Consider the following 22887-nt stretch of genomic DNA (forward strand, 5'->3'; position numbering starts at 1 on the left):
GCTCCCTGCCCCCGGGCAGGATTTGGGGGGGGAGCTGTGGTGGTCAGCACCCAGCAGCATGCTGCCAGGCCAGCTGCCACAGGATGAGCAGCAACCAGTCCCCCCACTCTGCGTGCCCCCCCGCCGCCACCCCCCAGCCCCTCCCTGCTCACCAGGAACGGGCCAGGACAGCAGCAGGACCAGCGGCTTTTACTGGTGGGTGGAGGAGGCTCCGGGTGCTGATGTCCCGGGTGGTGGTGGGGGGGGCAGCAGAAGGACAGCAGAGGGACATATCCTGAGCTGCCCCCCAGTGCCCCGGGGCTCTGGCTGCCGGTGACAACTGGGGAGCAGAGGGGAAGGGGGTGAGAGGGGGCGCAGCTGGGGGCCCCAGGGCCCTGCAGCCAGCCAGGCCCCCCAGCTCTTACCATACTCCTTCCCCAGGACAGGTCTCTCCTGCCAGAGGAAGGGTCCCCAGTGGGTGCAGGGTCCCGGGTACACAGTGGGGACGATGGGGTCCCACCAGGCCACCTCCCGCAGGCGCTGGGCCTAAGCTGGGGGTGGGGAATAGAGCTGGGGAGGGGCACAGCAGGACCTGCACCCCACAGCAGGGTCCTCCCGGCCCAAAGCCCTTGAGCTCAACCCCAGCCTGGTGCGGTTGAGGGGCCCCGAGGCTTCCCCCCCACCCCCAAGGTGGGGAAACTGAGGCACCGACAGCTCCTTGCCCCACTATTTTCTCCCAGTTCCCTGTGCCATCCCTCCCCCACCTCAGACCCCCCAGCTCAGCTCCGTACCTGGGGGCAGGGGATCCCACTCCCCCCGGGACGGTGTGGGCCCACTGTCGGCGGCAGTGGGTGATGCCGGAGGCGAGGGTGTACCGGGGTCCCCCGCCTCCTCGCCCCTGCCACTCAGCCCCGTGGACCAGCCCACGGGGGTGATCTTCCAGCACACAGGCTGCTTCAGCAGGGGGGCCTGGCGCAGCCCCCACAGCATTATATACCAGTCACTGGGGGTGGGAGGGAGCTGTCAGGGCTTCATGCCCCCTCCGGCAGCACCCCAGGGCTCAAGCAGGGCAGGGGACACGCTTGCGGGGGGTACAAGGCTGCGCACCACTTGCGGGATGTCCTTAAAGACAGCTGGATCTGATGGGGGGCTGGGGACCCCCCCAGCTGGTGGGACCGAGCCAGCGAGGTCAGGAGAAGAGCTGTCACATCCCCCCACAGCCAGATCCCCACTGGCAGCCCTCCCTCCTCCACCCCAGGGAAACTGAGGCACAGGCAGGCTGGAGCGGCCATGGCCATGGCACAGGGCTCCAGGGAAGGGGCAGGGGTTTCTCCTCCCCTGGGCGAGGGTCCCACCTGTACAGGGGCAGCAGGACCTCCGTCTCGAGGGTGCCCTGCAGGACCCAGGGGCTGTGCTCCCCCAGCTCCGTGCCCAGTGCTGCCCCACGGCCTCGCTGCAGCCGCCCTGGAGCGAACAGTGACGGAATTGGCACCTGGCAACTGCCCCACACCAAGGTGGGGGAGGCCGTGGGGGGGCTGCGCCAGGGCAGGGGCACCTTTGATCCCTTCCTGCCCCACAGAGGAGAACAGGAGCAGGGCAGGGAGGGCTGGGGCTGCGCCTCCCTCCTTTTCCAGCAGCAGGAAAGCAAACACGAGCGGGCAGGCGGGAGCAATAAACCGCAGGCAAGACCCGCGCTGAGAAAGCTGGTACCTCCAGAGCCAGGGGCAGCTGCTGCGGGGACCCCGGGGCCTCTGAACGGGGCGGGGGAGGCAGCTCCAGAGTGCCCGGGGACTCGCTGTACCCCTCACCTCACCATGGAAAAGCAAAGTGGAGCCACCAAGCCCAAGAGACGTAAATTCACAACTTGTTTAATGCCAGTTAGATTGCTTTACATGGAAAAGTTACAACGCGCTCCCTATTTTTTTTTCCCCACCATATGATGCCATATATATATATATATATATATATATATATATATATATATATATATATATATATATATATATATATATATAACAATGCCACAAGGTCGCAGACTTTATCACACAAACTCTGGGAGGACCTTTTGCTCAACCCGCCCGCACGGTTCAGTGCTTACAGATCACACACCAAAAACACAAGCTTACATGAGCTTTGCTCTTTTCCCCACGTTACACACCGCAGCACGCTCCCGCCAGCCGACGGCGTCACACCGCTCGCCTACATGCGCCGAGACACACGCACCCACCCACCAACACACACTCTTGCAGTGGAAGACCTGCAGAGAGCACTTCTGGGAACTCCACTCCTGCCTTGGCAGCTGCGAGCAGGGTGGGGGAAGGAGTTTGTGCCATGCTTTAACAGCTAAGTCAATCCGAACAGCTCGTTCTCGCCATGCTCGTTAGCCAATGCGCTCAGCTGCAGACCAGCCATGGCGTGGAAATCACTAGCTCTCCCTGCAAAGCATGATGAGAGAAGTCACGATGAGCCAACCTGCTCCCACGGCAGCTCCAAAGCGAGAAAAGCGAGAAATGTGATTTGTGAAAGTCCCCGGTAAGAGAGGAGCACGATGCGGGGACAGAGCGACGAGGGGCTGTCTCCCCTCCGCAGCGTCCCAGGGCGCAGCTGGATGCTGGGAGAGCAAGGAGCGCTGAGCTGCGGATTCAGCAGAGGCCGCGCGTGCCCAGACAGCGCTGCCCACCGCCCCAGCAGCTCCTGGGACTCCTCTGGGGAAAGCACCCATGTTGCAGGGCGAGAGGCAAACCCACCCCCTCCATCTGCCGCCCCTGCAGGAGTCCCGGGGCAGCGGGGAGTCCCAGCAGCGCCACGCTCGCCCCGTGCCACCCCGTGCTCCGGCTGGGCTGCCCGGCTCCCTCCTCCTGCTCCAGAACGGGCACAAACCAGCGTGAAACCACCCCACGGCTGAGACCTCGTGTCTGTCCCCCACCCCAACCAGCTGTTTCTTCCTGGAGGAGAAAGCAGCATCTCCCGGGGGTCTCCGTGTCGGGATTTAGGCAGGAGACAATCCACAACAGACAAGAAAATCCACCGCAGCAGCTACCAACCACCTCCACCCCGGTGTAAACACCCCTGTCCCCAGGCTCTGCTGCCCAACAGGGCGATATCACACGGCGCAGACACCCGTGACAGACCACGTCTTGCTGCAGGTGGCCTTTCACTTCAAGCCTGCTTGCCAACTTAATGATCCGACTTAATTTTAACAACTCCTCAGTGCTTCGTGGTCCTTCCACACAAAGTTTAACGGTGCCAGTGAATGTAACAAGCAACAAGAGAGGGGCCGGGAGGCCACCAGATGATTTTTAAACCAAGCCCCGTGCTCCTGCAGCAAGAACTTGTGAACAATTGTGAACAATTACACAAGTAATTGTGTTGAAACCGTGTTCCAGAAATTACATTGAAATTACATTTCGGAGGCCAGTGAGGCTGTAAGATGACGAGATGGCTGCCAGTTTGGGCTTTGGAGACTCACTGCTGCCAGCCTGCTAAGGAGGGGTGAGCTCCCGGCACACGAGCTCCTCACGAGTGCCTCTAAGTACCTGCGACACGCAGAGGTAGCGCCAAGAGCCTGAGCCGGGCACTGGTGTAACGGCACACGCGGTCAAGGCTGTAGTGAACAGAACGGCATCTCACTGCCCTTCTCCGTACCAGCCTCCCTACACCGCAGAAGCTCACCCTAAGGATACCAGTGGCACTGGGGAGAGACAGTCATATTCCTACCGCCACCCCGACGGTCTGGTTTCAGGGAAAGAAGGAGAGGAGGGGGCGGAAGAGACAGAAAAGTATTGCCTATGCACTCTACAGAGAACAGGTCAAGGTCTATATACACAGCCAGGAAAATCCCAACGAGAGGAGGAAACAGCAGAACAGCACTCACATCCCAGTGCACCGGAGAAGGCTGGAGGCAGGCAGGAGCCAGGTGCACAGCAGGGAGAGCGTTGGCACACGTACAAAGTATGACAGGAACAGGCTGCTGCAAGCGTAACAGCTTCTCTTTAAATTAAAAGCAACATACACACACAAGTGCTTTGCATCACATCCCACGGCACTCGTCACACAGGCTCCAAACACACAAGCAGGCACTCTCTCCCCATACAACTTAAAAAAAAAAAAACAACAAAAAAACCCCAACAACAGGTCCCTGGCTTTGACCTGGAGATAAAAAAAAAAGCAACACTTCTTCCTTGCTTTAGAAAAAGAACCCCCCTCTCGCCCAGACACGGTGTTTCCCCCCTTCCAGCCAGAAGAGGCCATGCTCTCTCCAAAGAACAGATCCATGAGAGTTGTTTTGTTTCTCAAACGCATCTCAACTGCCTTTGCCCTCAGGAAGACTCCAGAGCAACCAGCCTGCCCCCAACGGCACTGTGGGAAGCTCCACATGCACGGTGGTTGTTGGTTGGGGTTTTTTTTGTTTTGTTTTTTTAAGCCATTGTTTTTCCTCTCTGTTAACTAAAAGGATCAGCCCAGAACAGGCAATAGCAATTTCAGAACTTTCTGAATGTGCTCCCTCTGAGGTGGAGCCTCTCCAAGCCTCCTCCAAAGTTTAGAGCCCCAAAATGTATTTGTTTGAAGGCAGCTGTCAAGCATGCCAAAAATCAAGCTGTCGTACGGGAATGATTGTATCAAGTACTACAGTACCTATGTGCAGGGGGGGCGGGGGGGAGGAAAAAAAAAAAGAAAAAAAAAGGAAAATAAGCAGTTCTCCAGTTTCTTCATGTAACGGGGATGCCAGGCTATAAACAATGTCCTTAGATAATCAGAGAGGCTAACGCCCAGCCTGGAGTTTAGCCCCCTTGCACCAGTTGTATTGAACAAGTCTGGCTGGCTCCTACCTCCACAGATGTCCACCCGAGGACAGAGGGACCCAGAGCAGCACGTTAAACCCGTTCCCACAGAGGCAAGGATACTCTCATCTCTCCCAAGAGGGGACAACACAGCAGCTGGGATGGCCTTGGTCCGGTCTCAATGGTCCATGTCACACACGTTTTCTCCAGGATACAACACGAGGGTTGGAGGATGCTGGTTTAACATTTCTCTTGTACCCGTTTCCCTTTACGAAGGATGAATCTGTAAACCTTTGGCAGTTCCCTCCCCTCCCCAACCCCATCCCAAATACCGCCCAGCGTGGTTCACAAGCACGTATTTTAATTAGCATCCGTTAGGTCCATCCTCCAGTCCCACTGGCACTCCCTTCCCTTCTGGCTGATCGTTTGGGGTTCCATGCACACCAAGGTAGTGGTTTTATCCTGGTATGTCAGGCTGTAGTCTCCTGGGTCGCAGTACATGGGGTTTATCGTATCCTGGTGAAGAGGTTGAGAACGGATACAGACTCCTGAGGAGAAGAGACAAAGCAGGTGCTAAGTACTCCACATTGTGCCGCAGTTACTCCATGTGCTTTTGGTTTGGTGGGGTTTTTTAAATAAAACAACTGCTAAACTGGTGAGGTATCTCTAGCTCAGGGCATGATCTGAGCTCACCATAAACGCCATAAATATTCCCATGGGTTTTTTCCAACTGATAACAACTTGCACGGCAGGCAAGTGTGCCGCTCCCACAGCTTTGCGGGAAACTCTACCCCTGAGCTGTCAGAAACCAGGGGGACACCCAGCAGTGAGCAACGCCAGCTCCCCACAGCTCATTCCTTAAGATCTCTCCGCCATTCTCCGCTGCCTCTGCCAGACACCCAGAAAAGCTCTCAGAGCATCTGGCACAACCCGCTTTCCGTGATGGCGAGTTGGCAGTGGCAGCATCCACGACCCTGTTTCCACCCAAGCCACCATTTTAAGCAGTTTCCTAAGGAGCGAGGGGATAATCACCTCTGAGGACCGGGTCAGTTCATAGCAGCATGCTAGCAGGGAAGATGGTGGGCTCAGGGTGAGGTCCCTGAAATGCTGCTACGTTCAGCAGCCCTGTAACAGCCAGGAGAAGGATGTTCTGTCACACTGCCTTGGGCACACAGAGGCAACCTTTTATTTCATCTGGTGACTACAAATCCCTTTCTATCTCAAAGTTTAACCCTTCACTGCATCCAGCCCTCGATCCGCAGGACACGGTGAAGAGATCAGAGGCAAGGCAGCAGAACAGAGCAAACTTGGACTGAATTCAGCCCCAAAGGCTGAGCCTCCTGCAGGACACAGCTGCAGGCGTCCACACAACGCATCCTTACCTTTGTCGAACGAGTTTTACTGAAGACATTCCAGAAGCGCAAGGTTTCATCTCCAGCTCCTGTAACTATGGCCTCCCCATCAGGGGACATTGCCTAAGGCCAAGAGAGAGCAACCTTTAGCATCTGTTACATTTTTGGGGTTGAAAACACATCTTCATTGGAATGCACGAGAGATATTTAACTCTCCTTCCTACTTGGCTGATGGTGAGAAACCAAACAAACAACTACCTCTGCTTTCACGTGCCTTATTCAGTCTCAGCAGGTGCCAAGTCGAGCACTTGCATCTTACTTATGCAGCTATGGAATACATGGGTGGAATTACCATAAAAAGGAATCTTGTGTTAACAAATCCAAGCCATTTGTAATTGAGGCTATTCCTCCCCGGATTATAAATATGTGTTAAGGCAGGAAGTGTGATATGACTGGTATTTGCCAGCTCTATTAGTCACTTACATTGGAATCTACCTCACAAAACAGTATCGGCATATTAATCATCTCTGTTATGAATCTGCTGAAAGCCCTACGTAGCAGTAACAAAGCAGGTACGAGATCAGTGTGGATTAACTGCACCAAGCATTTTAATGACAAATTAGGAGGGCTGAAAGCATCAAATTTGTCCCCTGCTGGCAGTCACCAGTGAAAAAGCGTACAAGTCTTAAGGGAACAAGAAGAGACGCTTGTGCTTCCTCAGAAGAGTTTTGGCAGGCTTTGCTATTCATTAATAAAGCCTCACATTTCCATAGCAGCAAATCAAAGTATCCCTTGCAGGCAAGGAAACCAGATACAGAGCGTTTTTCATTGCTTGTAGGGCAGCATTCATATCTCCACCTAGACTACAGGCAGCTCACAGTGCCACTGGCACTGCGGCTTTGGGTCTCATCTCAGCACATGCGCAGCTACAGAAGTTTTCAGAGACATGGCCATTGCTTACCAGATATAAGACTCGGTACGAGTGTCCTGTTAGCTTTGCTACTTGAGTTAACGAAGGGTATTTCCAGACAAGGATCTGGTTCTGCGAGTATCCGTGGGTACTCACCTGAAAGGGGAGAGGGAGATATGCATCATGCTTCCTAACACAAGACAGCTCAGCAGCAGGACTGCACAGGGAGGAACTTACTAGCTCGTTGGCGTGTTTCGACCAGGCCAGGTTGCACACTTGTGACCCAGTGTCGATGCACTGCAAAGGCTGCCCGGTGAGCGTGTTCCAGAAGCGTATGCAGCGGTCAGCTGTCCCTCCGCCGGAGGCGAGGAGTCCGTGCTGGTGGGGAGACCACGCGATAGCTTTTACTGCTGCGAGATGCTCTGTGTATTGTTGGACAGGACTCAGGCTGGAGTGATTCCAGACAAGGAGCTGGCAGAGAGGAGAGACGTGATCAGACTTGTGCTGCAGTCATGTGTCCGCAACACCCACAAGCCACGATGTTGCACTGGGACTGATGAGGGCAGTTGGGCAACGAGACGATTTCCCACAGCTCTGCCCAAGCACCTGCATCTCCACTCTGCACTTGCAGCCCTGAAGCCAGTCCCACCTCTGCCACCACACTCAACTGAGAAGCCATTCTATCAACTGGGCCACAAGGAAGCCAACAGTCCTTAAGTTAAGCTTACGAAGCCAAAGACACAGTGTCACTGAACGTGAACTCAAACCTTCTTTTGTCTTTGTGGCTGTGTTATTCCAGAACACATTTAGAAATACGCTCAAGTTCATTAGAAGTTATTCTGAGCAGGAGGAACTCGGTACAACCGTGCTGTCACACAGACGCTGGGCAAATTCACTACCTAGCAACCCGCTCCAAAGGGCTCTGAACACTGCTTCTCCGTAACAGATGCTTCTTCCATATGGTGCTCAGTGAACTAGAAGCCTGCATTATAGGTATTAGAACTTACATAGCTCTAAACTCAGTTTCCTTCTGCATAGATAAACATTATTGTAACAAACTGACTATACACTACCTAAACAATGTCAGGAAGTACAGCTTAGCAGTAGCTTTGCTGAACTCAAACCCCTGAGTCAAGCTATAGATTTAATTAGCCAAATACAGAAGCAAAATTAAATTTGCCTTTTTAATTTTATTAGAGAGAGGAGACTGAGTAGAAGCTTAGCATGATTTATGTTTGGACACAGTCCAACAACTGAAACAAAAGCCCCTTTCAGAGAGGCCAAATATCCTTAAAGAAAGAGGGTCTGACATTTCTCGGTGAAGATCTAGAGACATTGAGCCTCACGTGACTCCTTGGAAGTACTATACCTTATTATCATTTCCTCCAGAGGCCAGGAGCTGGTGGTCCGTAGACCATTTGAGCCCACAGACCTCCTGCCTGTGGCCCTGGAGCCGCCGCTCAGACTGCAGGGGTGGGGTGCGGATGTCCCTCTGAAGGATCATCCTGTCTCGACTCCCAGAAGACAGCTGGTCCGCGTTCCATGCCAAGGCACCTGTAACGCAGGCAGAGCATAAGAGTACGTTGTGGGAGTCCTGCGGGAGTGGGCACGCAGAACACAGGTTCCTTCCAACACAGTTGCCAAGGTTTAAAAATAAATAAATCCATAAATAAATCGGTGCTTACGGACCTTCCTTATATCCACTGCCTGAAGTCCTAGAATAGTGTACAAAGAAAGATTAACCTGCACAAACTTACTGAAGGTATCACTAATCCCATTTCGCAGTGCAGTAAAGCACAGAAATAGAACTCAGAAGGTGCCTTGACTTCCGAAATCTCACTCCAGCGTTCAAATTCAAAATGCCTCCGAGAGGAAAAAAAAATAAAATAAAATAAAATAGTCCCCACAGAAAAAAAGTCCCCACAGAATAAGGGAACTGGAAATCTCAGTGTAAAGCAGCCTGCCTGCAGGGCTGAAACCGGAAGCCAGTGGCAGTAAAAAAAGATGTTGTAACCTAACCTAAAATGCCTCAGACATGGAGGAAACACCTGCTACAATACTCAAACACCACCACGCCCAAGATCAGAACACCACAATTACTAGATAATAATATTTTGAAGACTGCTTCCCCCTTATAGCAGGGGATAAATATCAATTCTGGTACTTTTTTTGAGTTCTGTTATTTCAAGCAGATCCCTCACTTACAAGGAAAAAGTTCAACCATGAAGAAATGAAACATGTGAAACCTCTGCCTCCCACCTCCTTACCGACTCTGGCTGTGTGCCCCTCTAGCATGGAGAGCTTTTTTCCTGCAGCTGCATCCCAGATCTGTACAAAGCCCTTGTGAGTGCCAACAGCTACCAAGTTCCCCTAGACAAACAGAAAACCATGATCAGTAAAGCCAGTAAGTACAGACAGACGTAAAACAAAAGCTAGAAGCTGAGGAAAAGACTTGAGATAAATCCCACAAGATAGAAAGCATCCAGAGTTCTCCCATCTCACATCTTTTCCCTACTGAGAGGGCCAAGCAGCCTGGCTGGAATATATTTATTGTAACATTTTATTGTCAAGAGCTGGAGAAGCGAACTGGCTCTTTCTCCCTCCCACACCTCTTAGCAAATGCCTCGAGAACCTCAAGATACAAGAGGTTGCTCTCTGTCCCCTCTCATTTAGCAGAGAAAAATAGTGCAGAGAGGAGAACACACGTGATTTGTGATGCATACAGGGAGTTTGGGGAAAATAACCCAAGAAGTTAAAGCCTGTGAGGAAGAGCTACATGGTTACAATGACAGTGCCTAAATTACAAGCGTTTCAGCTGTCATTGTCAACAATGTTATACTGACCCGTTCTGACCAGCCCACCGATGTTACAGAATCTCCTTCCACAGAGAGATCACACAGTCGGGTTACCTTGAAAGTAGGACAGAACGGAATAAGAAACACTTGTTTTTGTCATACTACACTATTAGCTGTCTCGCAGACTAGTACCTAGTTTGGGACAGAGCATTACAAGTGCTGAATCCCTCACACAGCATGTTCCATAGCTCTGAAAGATGCTATGGCTGGAAAAGACCTACAGCAACGGGTATTTCATTCTCCGAACACTGATGGTCATTTACCTGGCTAGTACAAGCGCTCCATAGGTAAACACAAGTCCCAAGGCCAACGCTGAGGACGTTAAGAGAGGACCAGTCCACCAGGTTCAGGTAGAAGTCGTCCTGCAGCTCTGGGGCATCCAGCACTTTGAAAGGAATCTTTGAGATTTTCCGAGTTGGTTTTCGAGGTGATCTTAGCAGCTTCTGACTGTTTACAAAAACAGATATAAAAACAACTATAGGATTTTACACATCACAGCAGATGGTAGACACAGATGTAGCTGCTCTTTGAAGCATACCTGCATTTCTATAGAAATGCACAGACAAAGAGGCCGCAGAATTCTTTCCAGCAGGTGAGACTGGAAGGAATTAGGTTCCGCTTCTATAAAGGAGCGAGGGAGCAAAAAGGTAAACTGATATTGAAAGTTGGCCAAGACACGTTAAGTATCCAGGCAGGTTGGGCACCTTCAGAAATTCTTAGAACTTGACTGTCCCTACTTATCTCCCCAGATTTCCAAAAGCAATTCACATAGCAATTTTGGGTGCCTTAGAAAGAGAACCTCACTGAATCCTCTGTCCCAATCCTTCCCTTCTCACAGCCTGTGAAGAATCAGTATTACCTTTTGTTGCTGACAGGAGACAGGGAATACGGTGAGACCTCATTGCCGTCATCTGGACTAGAGCGTTTTGTGCTGAGCGAATACTGCATAAAGAAAACACATCTAGTAAGAACCCCAGCATGCCCAAAACCTAGGGGATCGCTCACAACACGCGCTGGTGCCCGATGCCTAGCTAACTCCAACACCCACAGTCAGATTTTCCAGACTTTTCAGTTCCTCCCTTTCCCAGGTGCTCCGGAACCATACAAAAAACCCCTCATCTCCACTGAAGTCCAAAAGCTTGATTTGGTCATTTACCACACTGCCCAAAAAAGCTTGGTTCCAACTCGGCTTCCCTGCCAGTACAGAAATAGGAAGCACATGGCTTGCTGCAGGTACTTATGCTCTCTTTACAGGCCACCAAATTTTGTTATCAACAGCTTATCTTAGTCAAGCCACAACACTAACTCACTTGCACTAGCAGCTTGGCAGAACCGTGTGCTTTGTTCCTGTGACGCACACGTGCAACCTCCATTGGTTTTAATGCAAAGTAGCCAACTTACAGTGAAGAGAGACTTCTTCTCTGGGGTGGATGGCTGCAGCCTCCTGTCTTCCGTCTGTGGGTCTTGCACTTTCTCGATCCCTGCTCCTAAGAGTTCGTTCTTCAGCAAGGCAGAGTAAGCAAGGCCATCTGTGAACCCAAACGAGCGCTTAGGCAGAGAACTCGGAAGCAGCAAACAGCTCTGCAGGGAGTGGCAGGATCGTGTCTGCCTGACTTGTACATTCACAGGGCCTCGTAATAAGCCTGGGGCCCCAGTTTGGAATCAGGGTTAGCAGCAAGCTTCCCCTCCTTCCACTCCATCAGGAAAGTGCTTCCATGGCACAATAAATCAAGGGATACAAATAGCCTCCCGCTTCCCAGATGCTTGTCAGAAGCCTATTGAGGTGACCTGGTATTCACTCTCACGATGTGGGCATTTCCTACAACACCAGCATGAGTTTTTGCATAAGCACGAAAGTGCCAGTGTTCCCTTGATTTCAAAACTCACCAACAGTTTGAAATAAAAGCTATAGGTGTGGCACAAGCGGTAGAAAGGTGGTCTCACCTTTGCCATTGTCCGATGTAGCATCCTTTGCTTTTCTGTTTTGACTTGGTGATTTTTCATTTTCCTGAAAGGGAGAAACATGCTATCACCATACAGAAACCTCATGATATACGGTAAAATAACGAAGAAGCCTCCTGGACCACAGGGGCAGCCTGTTTGAAGACATGCATTCAAAGGAACTCTTTTGGGGCAGCAGAAGACCATGGTGCAGAAGATAAGCAGAGCAATTATACCAGCCAAAACAAAACGCACCATTTCCTCAGTTCCAAGACTGAGCTGTAGGAGAGGGGAGCAAAACTTACATTTATTCTGTGGAAGTTGATGCTCCAGTTGGCCCCAGCTCTTGAGGGAATGAATCTGTCACCGTGCTTACTAGGAGAAGACATTGGAGAATTGGAAGGCGTCAGGGTTCTTCTCATCTCTGCTACCTGAATTAAAGAATAAGACACACACAAGAACAAGTGTTGATCACAGCAGGGGTCTGAAAAACGTCAATGAGGTCTTGTCAAAGCTGAAGAGTCTTGTCAAAGTAGAAGAGCCAAGCATTAGTTTATCCCCTTAACAGAACTAGTAAGTACGTCAGAGTCCAACTGTCATGGGAACTTCTGTCAAAAGAAGCAATTAAAGAGCCTCTTTCTCACTGCTCCTTCTCAAGCTGACATTGTCAAGGCAAACGCATGGAAGGCTGGAGTGGGGCAGACTGCTTGCAGGGTGAGCAGCAGATTTCTCAACTGCAGTCACATTCTTTTTCGTAGAATAATTTATGTTGGAAAGGACCCCAGCTCAGAACAGGGCTAATTTCAAAGTTACATTGAAGGTCACAGCCTCATCCAGTTGAGTTTTTAGCATCTCCAAGGACAATGACCCCACAAGCTCCCTGTTGCAGTGTTTGGACTCCCTCACTGTGAACATTTTTTCCTAATATCTAACTGGAATTCCCCCTGTTGCAGCTTGTGTTCATTGCCTCTAATCCTTCCACGGTGTACCTCTGAAGAGAGTCTGACTCCATTTTCTCCATAACCACCCACCAGGCAGTTGAAAGCAACAATTTCATCACTCCTGAGCCTCATCTTCTCCAGGCTGAGCAACACAGGTCTCAGCATCTTCCTGCTCCAGCCCCCGGACCACCTTGGTGGCCTCCACTGGACTTGCTCTATCTTGTCAAGCCCTACAGTTGGTTGGTTTGTTTGTTATCCCCCAACTTTTTACGTTCCACATGTACTTACCGAGATTATTTAGTAAAAAGGCATTACTGAGCTACATAAAAATATCTTAACTCCTTTTTGCAACCTGAACTGAGTTTATACGTTCAAAAGCTTTGTTGAAGTCAAGTTATTTGGTTATTCCTAGAACAGCTCAGGAACTCACACCTGCTCACCCCCCAACAAAAGACTAAGGTTGGCTGCAAAGAGGTCCCGTATCTTTCAAAAGCTCAAGTGAAAACAGTCACAGGCAAGAAGACAACAACTTAATAGTCAGACTAAGACCATTTAGCATAGCCCATTCGTACTTACGCAAGGCATTGTGTTTTCATTCTGTATGTTGATTTGGCGTAGGAGACGTCTCTCGTAATCCTGGTCCATGGTGGAAAGCAGAGGGGCTGGGGAGTTCAGCAGGCTTCAGGTTCCTGAAGTCCAATCAGCAATTAGTCTGCTGCAACAGACAGGGGAAGAAAAACACCAAAATATTACACCCCTTCATACAGAAGCAGCCTCTTCAGAATCTCCCAAGCCTGTTCTTCAAACTTGAGGCCACTTTGCCTATCCAGGGCATTGGTATCAAACTAGTGTGATACAGCACAGCACAGGGCTGCTAATGAAAACGTTTTTATGTACTATTGCCCTTCGTTGCTGATTTACATGAGCAGGCAACCAGCATTTTGTGTCTGACAAAAATGAACGGGCAACCACCGCAACTGGAGCAGAGACTGCGATACTCGAAACCAGCCTGTTCACATGAACTGCAGCAGCACAGCTTAGCAAGCCTTCAGTACTCAGACGTGGAAAAAACAGACACCTACAGCCTATCCCAGCACCGCCAGATCCATAGCTCAGGCCAGAGGCACGACAGCAGCACACACCACTACGCTGAAGCTAGCTGGGATACTTTTAGCCATGTTAGAAGTATTGCAGACTTTTAGTACCACACACCGCAGGAACACAGGCAGCTATGGACTAGGTAGCCCCCCAGGTTAACGCTCAATGTCTGATGCCCATGCTGTCCCAAATATTCCTCTTGTCAAGCCCTAAAGCTAGCTCACTTACGGCTATACAGTCTATAAGCAATGTTAAGCATCTTCAGGCATACGTTTTAGGATAGGGCTGCTTCATAGCCTAGATTTCGCTGGCTAAATTACAACATGCAGCAATAAAAAAAAAATTAGCTAACAATTCTGCGAGGCTATGTAGTCACAGACCTTCTCCAAGCTCTGAAGGGCACAGACTAGCATCGTTAGTGCCCAACCTCCCCAACGCACACACCCCTGATGCTTTGTCCACAGCTCATGTTGACACGAAAACGCCAACACCAGAAGAGACATGCCAAGTTGGTCTTTCAACCCAAGATAAACATCTCCAAAGAGAAAGGTGGAATCCAACACACACGCCACACAAAAAAATCCCCACAATACACAGACATCTGGAAGCTGTGCAGAATGTAAAGGGATTTTCATTTGCTGTTATTGTATAAACATTTACGGCATCTGGCCGGCATCCCGGCTACACAAATGGAGTTGCCTCAAGATACAAACTTGTGGCAAAGTCTGGGAGGCAACTGCACACAAACGGCTGTGCGGGGAGAAAGCTGTCCAGGGACAAGCTACACACTGCCACGCTCAGGGCCTGCCACGAACTGCCTTCAGCTTCCTCCACCAGCAGGTGAGGTTTGCTGTGAAAAGGTTTACCTCCAAGAACAGAAAACCTACTCGGGGTTTACCATTAAAAATTGGAGGCAAGTTACCAAGCTAAGAGGGGTAGAGCAGCACATGCTGTAATCCAGTGAGATGTGATTAACTATTACAGTATTCTATGAAATTGGCTTGGAAGCGAGATAAAAGCACACAAACTCTGGACTACAGTCATCTATTAGCTGGCAGAGCTACTTTCCTTTTATCTAAGCCGTTCGTTGGTACTGAAACTTGGACTTCACAAATGCTGAAATGCAGAGGCCTTTTATTCCTTGCCACTAAGCATGCCAACACTTTTACAGGAGCATCCCTGAAATAGATAGTGCCAAGCTGTTTCTGAGTATACCTGTTTACCTCTGCCACCTCCTCCTCCAAGCTTTTTTCTTTTTTAATTTAATACATTTCTCCCATATGTTCTTTCAGAGGCAAAACTGGAGAAAGCTACCAAATTTAACAATAATCAGCTTCCACCAAATGAAGTGAAGAGTCAGAGATGGCATTATTGTGAGTGAAAAGTTAGAAAAGTCTGTGATGTTATTAACGAAGGAGGTTAAAAAAAAACCCAAAACTTAGTGCATCCCATGTCAAACACCCTCCCTCATTTGGTCGTTTACTTACCACTATCCTCACCTACCCATGATCTTCCAAATCTACCTTAGAGGTTAACAGGACCTCTCAAACCAAGCATTTCAACAAAATGCCCCCTCTCTTTTTTTTTTTTTAAACACCATGAATAAGAGAGATCAGCTTGCAGAACCCACATGAGGAGCGTGATCAGCTGGGGAACACCACACATTTGAAGCGTCCTCCCAAAATGGCTCAGCACAGTATTCGTGAGAGATCTAGATCCAGTTACATAGCAATGTGACATTTTTAATTCTGGATATGAAACACATTTGCTTTTAGAGCTTTTCATTTGAGTTCCCATCTGTACAAATTTCGACTACAACTTCTAATCAGAAATACAGCATACAGAGAGTGAACAACAGAAGAGACTGCATAGGCAGAACATGGCAATAATACTAATAAGCCCCAAACAACCTTTTTCAGGCTTCAGATGCTTCAAAATAAAGCATCAATACAACATTAATTGTATCTGAATTACCAAGACACCCTCTACCCTCTTCAGCCCTGTCTAAATTTGGAAATATATTCAGTTTTTACGTTTAAAAGTTCTCCTGCCTTTGGTATTCTCAGAGTCTCTCACTTTCATCAGCACCTCTCAGGTTTAACGCTTACTCACCCAATTACCTTCCAGTTTTAAGAAAGGCACAAATGATTTCTGGAACAAAAAAGGGTCAGGGATTGTCCAGCTCTTGCTCTGCTCATGTAGGCCACATCTTGAATCAACGGAGCCAACACAGCCTATGTTTGTTACCCCAACTTCAACACTTGCTGAAAAATCCAAATAGGTACAGGCTGCCTCTCAAACGACAGAGAAACAATTTTCCAAAATAACTGCATTCATTTCCCTGCCAACCCTGGCATTCTGCATACTGGTTTATTAAAAACAGATCCATACCGAGAAAAAAATATTTAAGTATTTGAATACATTAAGGTTGGGTCAATAAAAAGAACAAAACGCACTTGCTCAGCACCATAACTTTGCCTGGAAGTATTGTTCCGAAAGTAATGTGAACTGTGAAAAAATCCAGCCAATTCAAAGATAGGACATAAGGTGCATGACGAAAATAAAGTCAGTCAGAATACAAATTCTTCCCTAGGAATCAAAAAAACTCCACCAAACCCCACCTTTCTTCTCCAAGCATAAACAACATAATTAGTAACAAAATAGTATGCAAAAAGAATATGTAACACACGTAGCTCCTTGAGATCTTTTATTTCTTCAATTGAAAGAGAACTTACAGTCCACATATTCCCAGTCCTTACGGCAAAGCCTTTCTTACTTGCTTCAGGGGAAATGGAAAATCCACCCACTTCCCACAGACAAATTTAGAGTTAGCAAGAGCCTACCCCAAACCAGAGATGCTACCTTCTCTTTGGGCCTGTATTTAATGGCACAGGTTTTGAGGTAAAAGTGTCATTATGCAGGTGCTGAATATTTACAAGCTCTCAGGAAGAACCGCATAATTTACCAAGGGGAAAAGGATGGAGTAAACACGTACTTAGCCCTCTAAGTCATGAGCAGCAGGATTTGAAATCAAACCCAGATGCCCTGCTTCCCCAAAGCCAAAGTTTTCACCTTCCAGTGGTTTATCTAAAGCCCATTACTAGGCAACACTTGCAGATCAACAAGTTAAAGACCTCAGCTGGCAACAGAAGTGGTAGTTCATCTATCCCTGCACCCCCTTTGTGCCAACTCCGGCCCTTGCCCGACCACGCCACGCGCCGGTTTGGCTCACCACGATGACAAAAAACTAACTTGGCCCCAAAGGGCAGATGTTTTCTGCTGGTTTAGTAAGCAGCACCTCCACCTCAGCCTGGAGTACTGTAAGAGTATTTCCAGTTATGGATTCTTCTATTTCCCAGACTTTTGAACAAGCTGTAAGGAAAATTAAAAAAAAAAAAAGCTAAACCATAGCATTTTTGCTATGTAATAGTCAAATTGCAAGTAAATGTACAAGTTTACAAGTAAAGCCTATTACAAATGCATCCAGAATGCTAAAGCCAGCTTCACGGCACTAAAGCAGACATCAACAAGGAGCAAGATAGTCCGCGCTTGACCAACCTGAAGTAGAGCTCATCCACATTTAACCCAGAGGAACAGAGTTTACATATCATGCCAAACAACCAATCCTTTTAAGTAACTAGCCTCCTTTCAAAAACAGCAGTAGTACATAAAGCAAGAGCCTTCTGTACGTTTTACCAATATTTACCTTTTTAAAGCTACAAGTATGCAACTTCTTATCCAGCGATTTACTAAGGTATTAGTGTGAAAAGCATTTATAAAATTCACCATTTACAAAAGTAACCCCCATACAATGGAAGCAGGTAAAGCTTTATTTCAAAACAAAATATAAACTTTGTTGCCTTGCACTCGTCAAAGACGACTGTTCACAACTAGGTATTGCACGGAGACCACACTACCAGCAATGACGAAATTACTTCAGTGTTATGGTGACAGACAAGATCTCCACCCTTAAGCCTCACTCTTGAAGGCTGCAGGGAGATTCAATACTCCACCAGTAAACCAAGACACTGTATTACTGCAAGAACCGCCACGCTGCATCAGTGTATTTCAGAGCATAACATGTAGGTGACTACTCTTCACTGAAGGTCCTGCAAAAATCCACGTTATTTCTGCCTTTCCAAAACATCCTGCAAGCAAGCACCTCCTGCCCAGGCAGCTTGCAAACCCCTTTATACACTCACTACCATCAGCTCTAGAACGCCACTATTCCAAAAATGCCAACTTTTAGGTGACTGGCAATAGGCGCAAACTGAATTCGAGTTTGATTTGAAAGGCCGAGTGGCTCAAAGGCATAGCCAAGACACTGTTTTCATCTCCGGTCTGCGCTCAGCCTCCCAGTTCCTAACAGTAGTATAGAAGCTCAAGATGCTGCAATTCCGTACTAAGCTTAGGAGACAAGTGGTATGCACAGCTATCTGTGCCTCCTTTCACCTCTGGTGTCAGAAAGTATCACCCCTTCCCCACAGGCAAGCCTGTAATTCAGATCGGAGGTGACAAATGTTTGACTTTCTGCAACTCGCTGCACCTCCACCTGTGCTCACAGACAAGCTGCAAGACTTCCCGCAGCCCTCCAAGTCAGCTTCCGAAGCTAATTTAAGGTTTTGTGTCTACCTTTCCAAAGCAATGCACAGTCCTACCAAGATGACAGAGGAACTCTGACCAGCAAACCGCAGGGCAATGGCGCTAATTTAGGATACTTGGGTTGCAGCGTGCTGCAGGAAGCCTGCGTGAGCCAAGGATGAAGTATTCACGATAAAGAGCTCCGTACGTGGCATGGACTTTCACACGCCAGCGGAAACTCAGGGTTGTCACACCTTCAGGAAACAGCAAAATCTCTGTCTTTGGAAGAGCCTTCACTAAAAATAAACACCCCCCTCCACTAATAAATCTTCTCAGTACACCTTTACAAGCCCAAAAGTTTTTCACCAGGATTTTTGTACACAAAATAGTTGTTCTTAGTTGCAAGCCCTCATCTGAGGAGAACTCTCCAGGATCTCTACCAAGAACATTGCTATTGCTGCCTCTTTTACGTGGATGACGCTCAGATATTACCATTGCTTTCAGCCCAGATGTTTTTCCTAAATCCCCCTTCTCTCCACAACTGGAATAAAAGAAGGGAAGCCGACAGAGTCAAGTCTGCCATGCTGTACTCAAGAGACAAGTACATTTTCAACTGTTCAACTCAAAACTCAGACAAGTGTGATGGTCAATTACAGAGATCAGGCTGCCAGAGTCGGCAGCCCCCTCCACTGTTGTACCCACGCAGCAGCCAGGCCCTGAGCCGAGGGGTTTCCAAGTTTGCTTCAGCCAGCTTTTAGTAAGTTAGGAGAATTGTAGGTTTGTTACTTTACCTTCATAGATGACGTTTTCATTCAATACACATCTCACTGCAGTCTACAGTAGGCTGTTAGGAGCGCAGAGTTTATCTAAGCAGACATGACAATCATGTACTCAGTGGGGGATTTCTTGGAAAATCACCACCATTAAAACTCTTTTTATTGCCTGCAGGTAGTGATTATTTCATCTTTTCACCGTGCTGCTCCATAAATAAGAGGGCCACGCCTGCTCCCAGGGAATCCGAAATAAAGTACAAAGTCTTCAGCGGTGCAGGAAGCCATACACTGGGAAATACACAGAGCGTGAAAACACAATGCATGCTCAATGAGGGGTCACCTCTGTGTCATCTCTTGCCCGTGGGTCAAAAGGCAATCTCTGCATCTAATTAACAGAAAGTCTCATAAGAGGTTCATCTATTACAAAAGCAAAACAAATAAGAGGCAGCAGAAAAAACACTCTCCAGTTTTAGAGATGTAATAATTAGCAAAGGTACCTGGGTTAAACAGCATTTGAACACCTCTTCCTTTCTGGCTGTTACAATGGCTCAATTAAAGCTCTGAAGGCCGAGTTAAAGATCAGGTTTAGCCCTGGCAGATCACGCTTGAGAAATACCAAGTGCCGAACAAGTTCTGCTACTCCCATTTCCTCCGCTGCTCCTGTGGATGTAATGAAACAGGTTCCTGCTGGCTGGGCCTTTGTGCTCGGGCAGAGCAGGCGCGAAACACTACCCCTTTCTGCAGGTGCTAGAGGACGATACGTGCGCTGGGGAAGGAGTCGGGTACAATTTCCTCAAGTTACTACTTGACAAAGAGGGGATACGCATTAACCTCGCCGCGTTCTGCTTTGAGATTTCACCTCAGCCCGTGACGTAACCTGTGCCAAACTGATACGCCGGAATGCTGCTACCCTTCCCGACCCACGAGGCAGAGGGAGCGATCAAAAAACCACACAGCTTTCTCTGTGCTACCCTGCCACCGAATCGCCCTTCGGACACGAGAGCTGAGCTACTGGCAGTCGCCAGCCTCTGCAGAGGCAGCGGGCCGAGGAAGCAGAGGGCAAGCTGCAGCAACAGCACTTCTGTTTCCGTTGTCACCTGATGGCAGTTTTCCCCACATAAAACACACATTTCGGACAGGTCACTGGACAGACAGGAGAAACAGAGGTTCTCCTTTCAGCTGCTCATCAACCAGCCCATGATGGCACTCATTTTAGTGATTACCTAGAAGATAATTTACTCGTTTATTTGCTCTGCGTAGTGCAAAGTGTTTAATAAGAAGGAAGCGGGGACTGATGGAGTGAAGTACTTGGACCTTAGGGATACGGGGTCTTTATAAGGGTAGACTCAGAGAGGGCTTACTTAGGAGTAGAGAGAAGCACAAGAGAAAGGCTACTGTATGCATTTCACAACATTTTACAGAACCTTCAGGTCTTTTTTTTGTTTGGGGTTTTTTTTTTGGTAGTAGTTTATACGCTCTGTCTGAACACCGCAGTTTTTCACAAAGCTACTTACTTTAATGACATTCAGCTTCCCTTCAAAAAAAAAACCACCAGAAATGCACAGAATACGGTTGTCCAATTATCTTACATCTCAAAACGGAGCACAAATGGCTAAGAGCACCAGCTCTAGATAAAAGGTCTGCTTTATCGGAATCAGGAGTCAGTGCACTGAAAGCCAAGATTAAAAATTCACCAGCAGCCTCGTCCAGGGAGCTTTACTGAAAAGGCCAGGCGATTCAAAAGTCTGCTGCATCGTAACATTTAAGGTACTGAATGGTGCCTCTGGTCAGCCCTCAAAAGAAAGTCATAGAATTTAGACAACGCAGCAGCTTCAGTCAACAGACACAGAAAATTCTGCTTCTGTATTAAAAATAATGATGATGATAATAATAATATTAATAATAATAATAAAAAATCAGTCTTTAATATGAGATGTTGTTGCCAGCAGGGGAGTTGCTCTGTGCAGAACCTTCGGCACAAAATACTAGGCTAGCATCATTAAACATGCTAACTCAGTAAGAATCAGCACTTCACAAGACAACGCCTTCAAGAGAGCTACAAATCAAGGAAAAAAAGTCATCCAGGAAACAAAGCCTATGACACCTTCAACAGATGACTCCAGCACCACCTAACAGACCTCACCGCGCTTTAATGACTCCTCCAGCAGAACACCTCCCCTCTCGCCACGCGTGGAAGATGCTCAGTTTGGACTTTCAAGACCTCAAGCCTGCAACTTGCTGAACGTGCGTACTCCTTCCATTTGCAAAACGTCAACAACACATTAAAAAACACCCTAATGAAAGACACAGTGATACTTAGCTCCCTCAGACCCCCAAAAGCCATCGGATGGACAATGGCACATCACCAACTTGCGCTGTGCATAAACAGGTGACTCCTGATAAAAGTTGCCGTCGCCGCTTGGCAGTTCTCTTCGGTGCTAGAGTCCACGCCACAAAAATCCCAGCTACCGTTCACGTTTATCAGTTCGGCCACGAAACCAAGAACTGGCGAAGACACAGCAGCTGAACTAGCCTCTGGCTCTCATCGCGCCCTCCCAAAGCAGGTCAGGGTACGCCAACCGAATAAAGGGTCTACGGCAGGAGCCTTCACCGGCTTTGGATCGACACAGGCTACGCACCCCCCGGGCGTCCGGCTGCACCGTCTCCGTTAACAAACGCGCCCGATGCAAGCGAGCGTTAATGCACATCGGCCCCCGAGGCGGCTGCAGCAGTAACGGCGGCGCAGGCCCGCCGGAGCCCCGCGGGCAGCCCTCCCCGGGGGGGGGGGGGTCCTTAGCACAGGGGCCAGCGCGGCGCCGCGACTCTCAGCTAGCCGGCAGAGGTCAGGTCCCAGCCGGTCCGGTCTGACAAAGCGCCATAAAAAAAGGCGGGGGAAAAAGGCACTCCCGAGGAGCGCCGTCACTCCGGGCAGCGAAGCGCCGGCACCGCTCGCCAGCCACCTTCGGCTCGGGACACGGGGCAGGCCGCAAGGCCGGGAGGCCGCCGCCCCTCGGGGCCCGAGCTCGGGCCAGGACCCCCCGGCAGCGCCCGCGGAGGGAGGGCACCCCCAGCCGGGCTCCGAGCCGCGCCGAGCAGCGGCTGCCGCTGCCCCGGCCCCGCAGCCGGGCCCGCCCCTCCCGGCCCCTCCGCGAGCCCGGCCCCGCCCGGCCCGGCCCGGCCCGGCCCGGCGGGGGCCCGCAGGCCCGCGCCGCCGGGGGAAGGGGCAGGGGCCGGCCGCAGCCAGCGCCGCGCGGCCGTGACACCGGCCCAGGGCCGCGGCCCCGCCGCCCGCCCTACCTGCCGGCCCGGCCCGGCCCGGCCCGGCCCCGCTCCGCCTCCTCCTGTCAGTCTCCGCCGGCCCCAGCGCTCCCCAACATGGCGGCCGCCCCCGCGGCGCTGCCCCCGCCCGCTCGCCCCGCCCCCGCGCGCGGCACGACGGGAGCGCGCCCCGCCCTCCCGTTCGAATCAATACAGGAAGCGGCGGCGCGCGGCGCCATGGCAACGGCCGCGGCCCGCCTGGCCCCGCCCCCTCAGCGCCGACCCCGGGGTGCGGGGGGGGGGGGGCCCGAGCCTGACGTCACCTCTCAGCACATTGACGTCATGGCGGTGAGGGGCTTCCTGAGGTGGAGGAACGGGCCCTCCCCGCCTTCCCCCCCCCCCCGCGAAGGCCCCAGGC

The 22887-nt window shown here is 50.0% G+C and overlaps 2 protein-coding genes across 2 annotated transcripts; both read right to left on the reverse strand.

Moving 5' to 3' along the window:
* Window positions 1-148: 148 nt before the first annotated feature.
* Window positions 149-2391, reverse strand: TEKTIP1 (tektin bundle interacting protein 1). The gene is given in 6 exon segments (XM_076359673.1): window positions 149-247; window positions 249-319; window positions 405-525; window positions 751-982; window positions 1335-1443; window positions 2352-2391. Coding segments are annotated over 6 exon segments (672 nt in total).
* FZR1 (fizzy and cell division cycle 20 related 1) lies at window positions 1972-22573 on the reverse strand. Its single transcript, XM_076359194.1, has 14 exons — window positions 22509-22573; window positions 13336-13474; window positions 12124-12249; window positions 11822-11885; window positions 11279-11406; window positions 10737-10819; window positions 10141-10324; window positions 9866-9931; window positions 9290-9392; window positions 8392-8576; window positions 7260-7493; window positions 7074-7178; window positions 6143-6235; window positions 1972-5308 (listed from the first exon to the last, which is right to left on the reverse strand). The coding sequence occupies exons 2-14, from the start codon at window positions 13402-13404 to the stop codon at window positions 5267-5269; spliced, it is 1482 nt and encodes a 493-aa protein (XP_076215309.1). The 5' UTR covers window positions 13405-13474; window positions 22509-22573; the 3' UTR covers window positions 1972-5266.
* Between the last annotated feature and the right edge of the window lie 314 nt (window positions 22574-22887).

Source organism: Aptenodytes patagonicus, chromosome 25, assembly GCF_965638725.1.
Source record: "Aptenodytes patagonicus chromosome 25, bAptPat1.pri.cur, whole genome shotgun sequence".
NCBI lineage: Eukaryota > Metazoa > Chordata > Aves > Sphenisciformes > Spheniscidae > Aptenodytes > Aptenodytes patagonicus.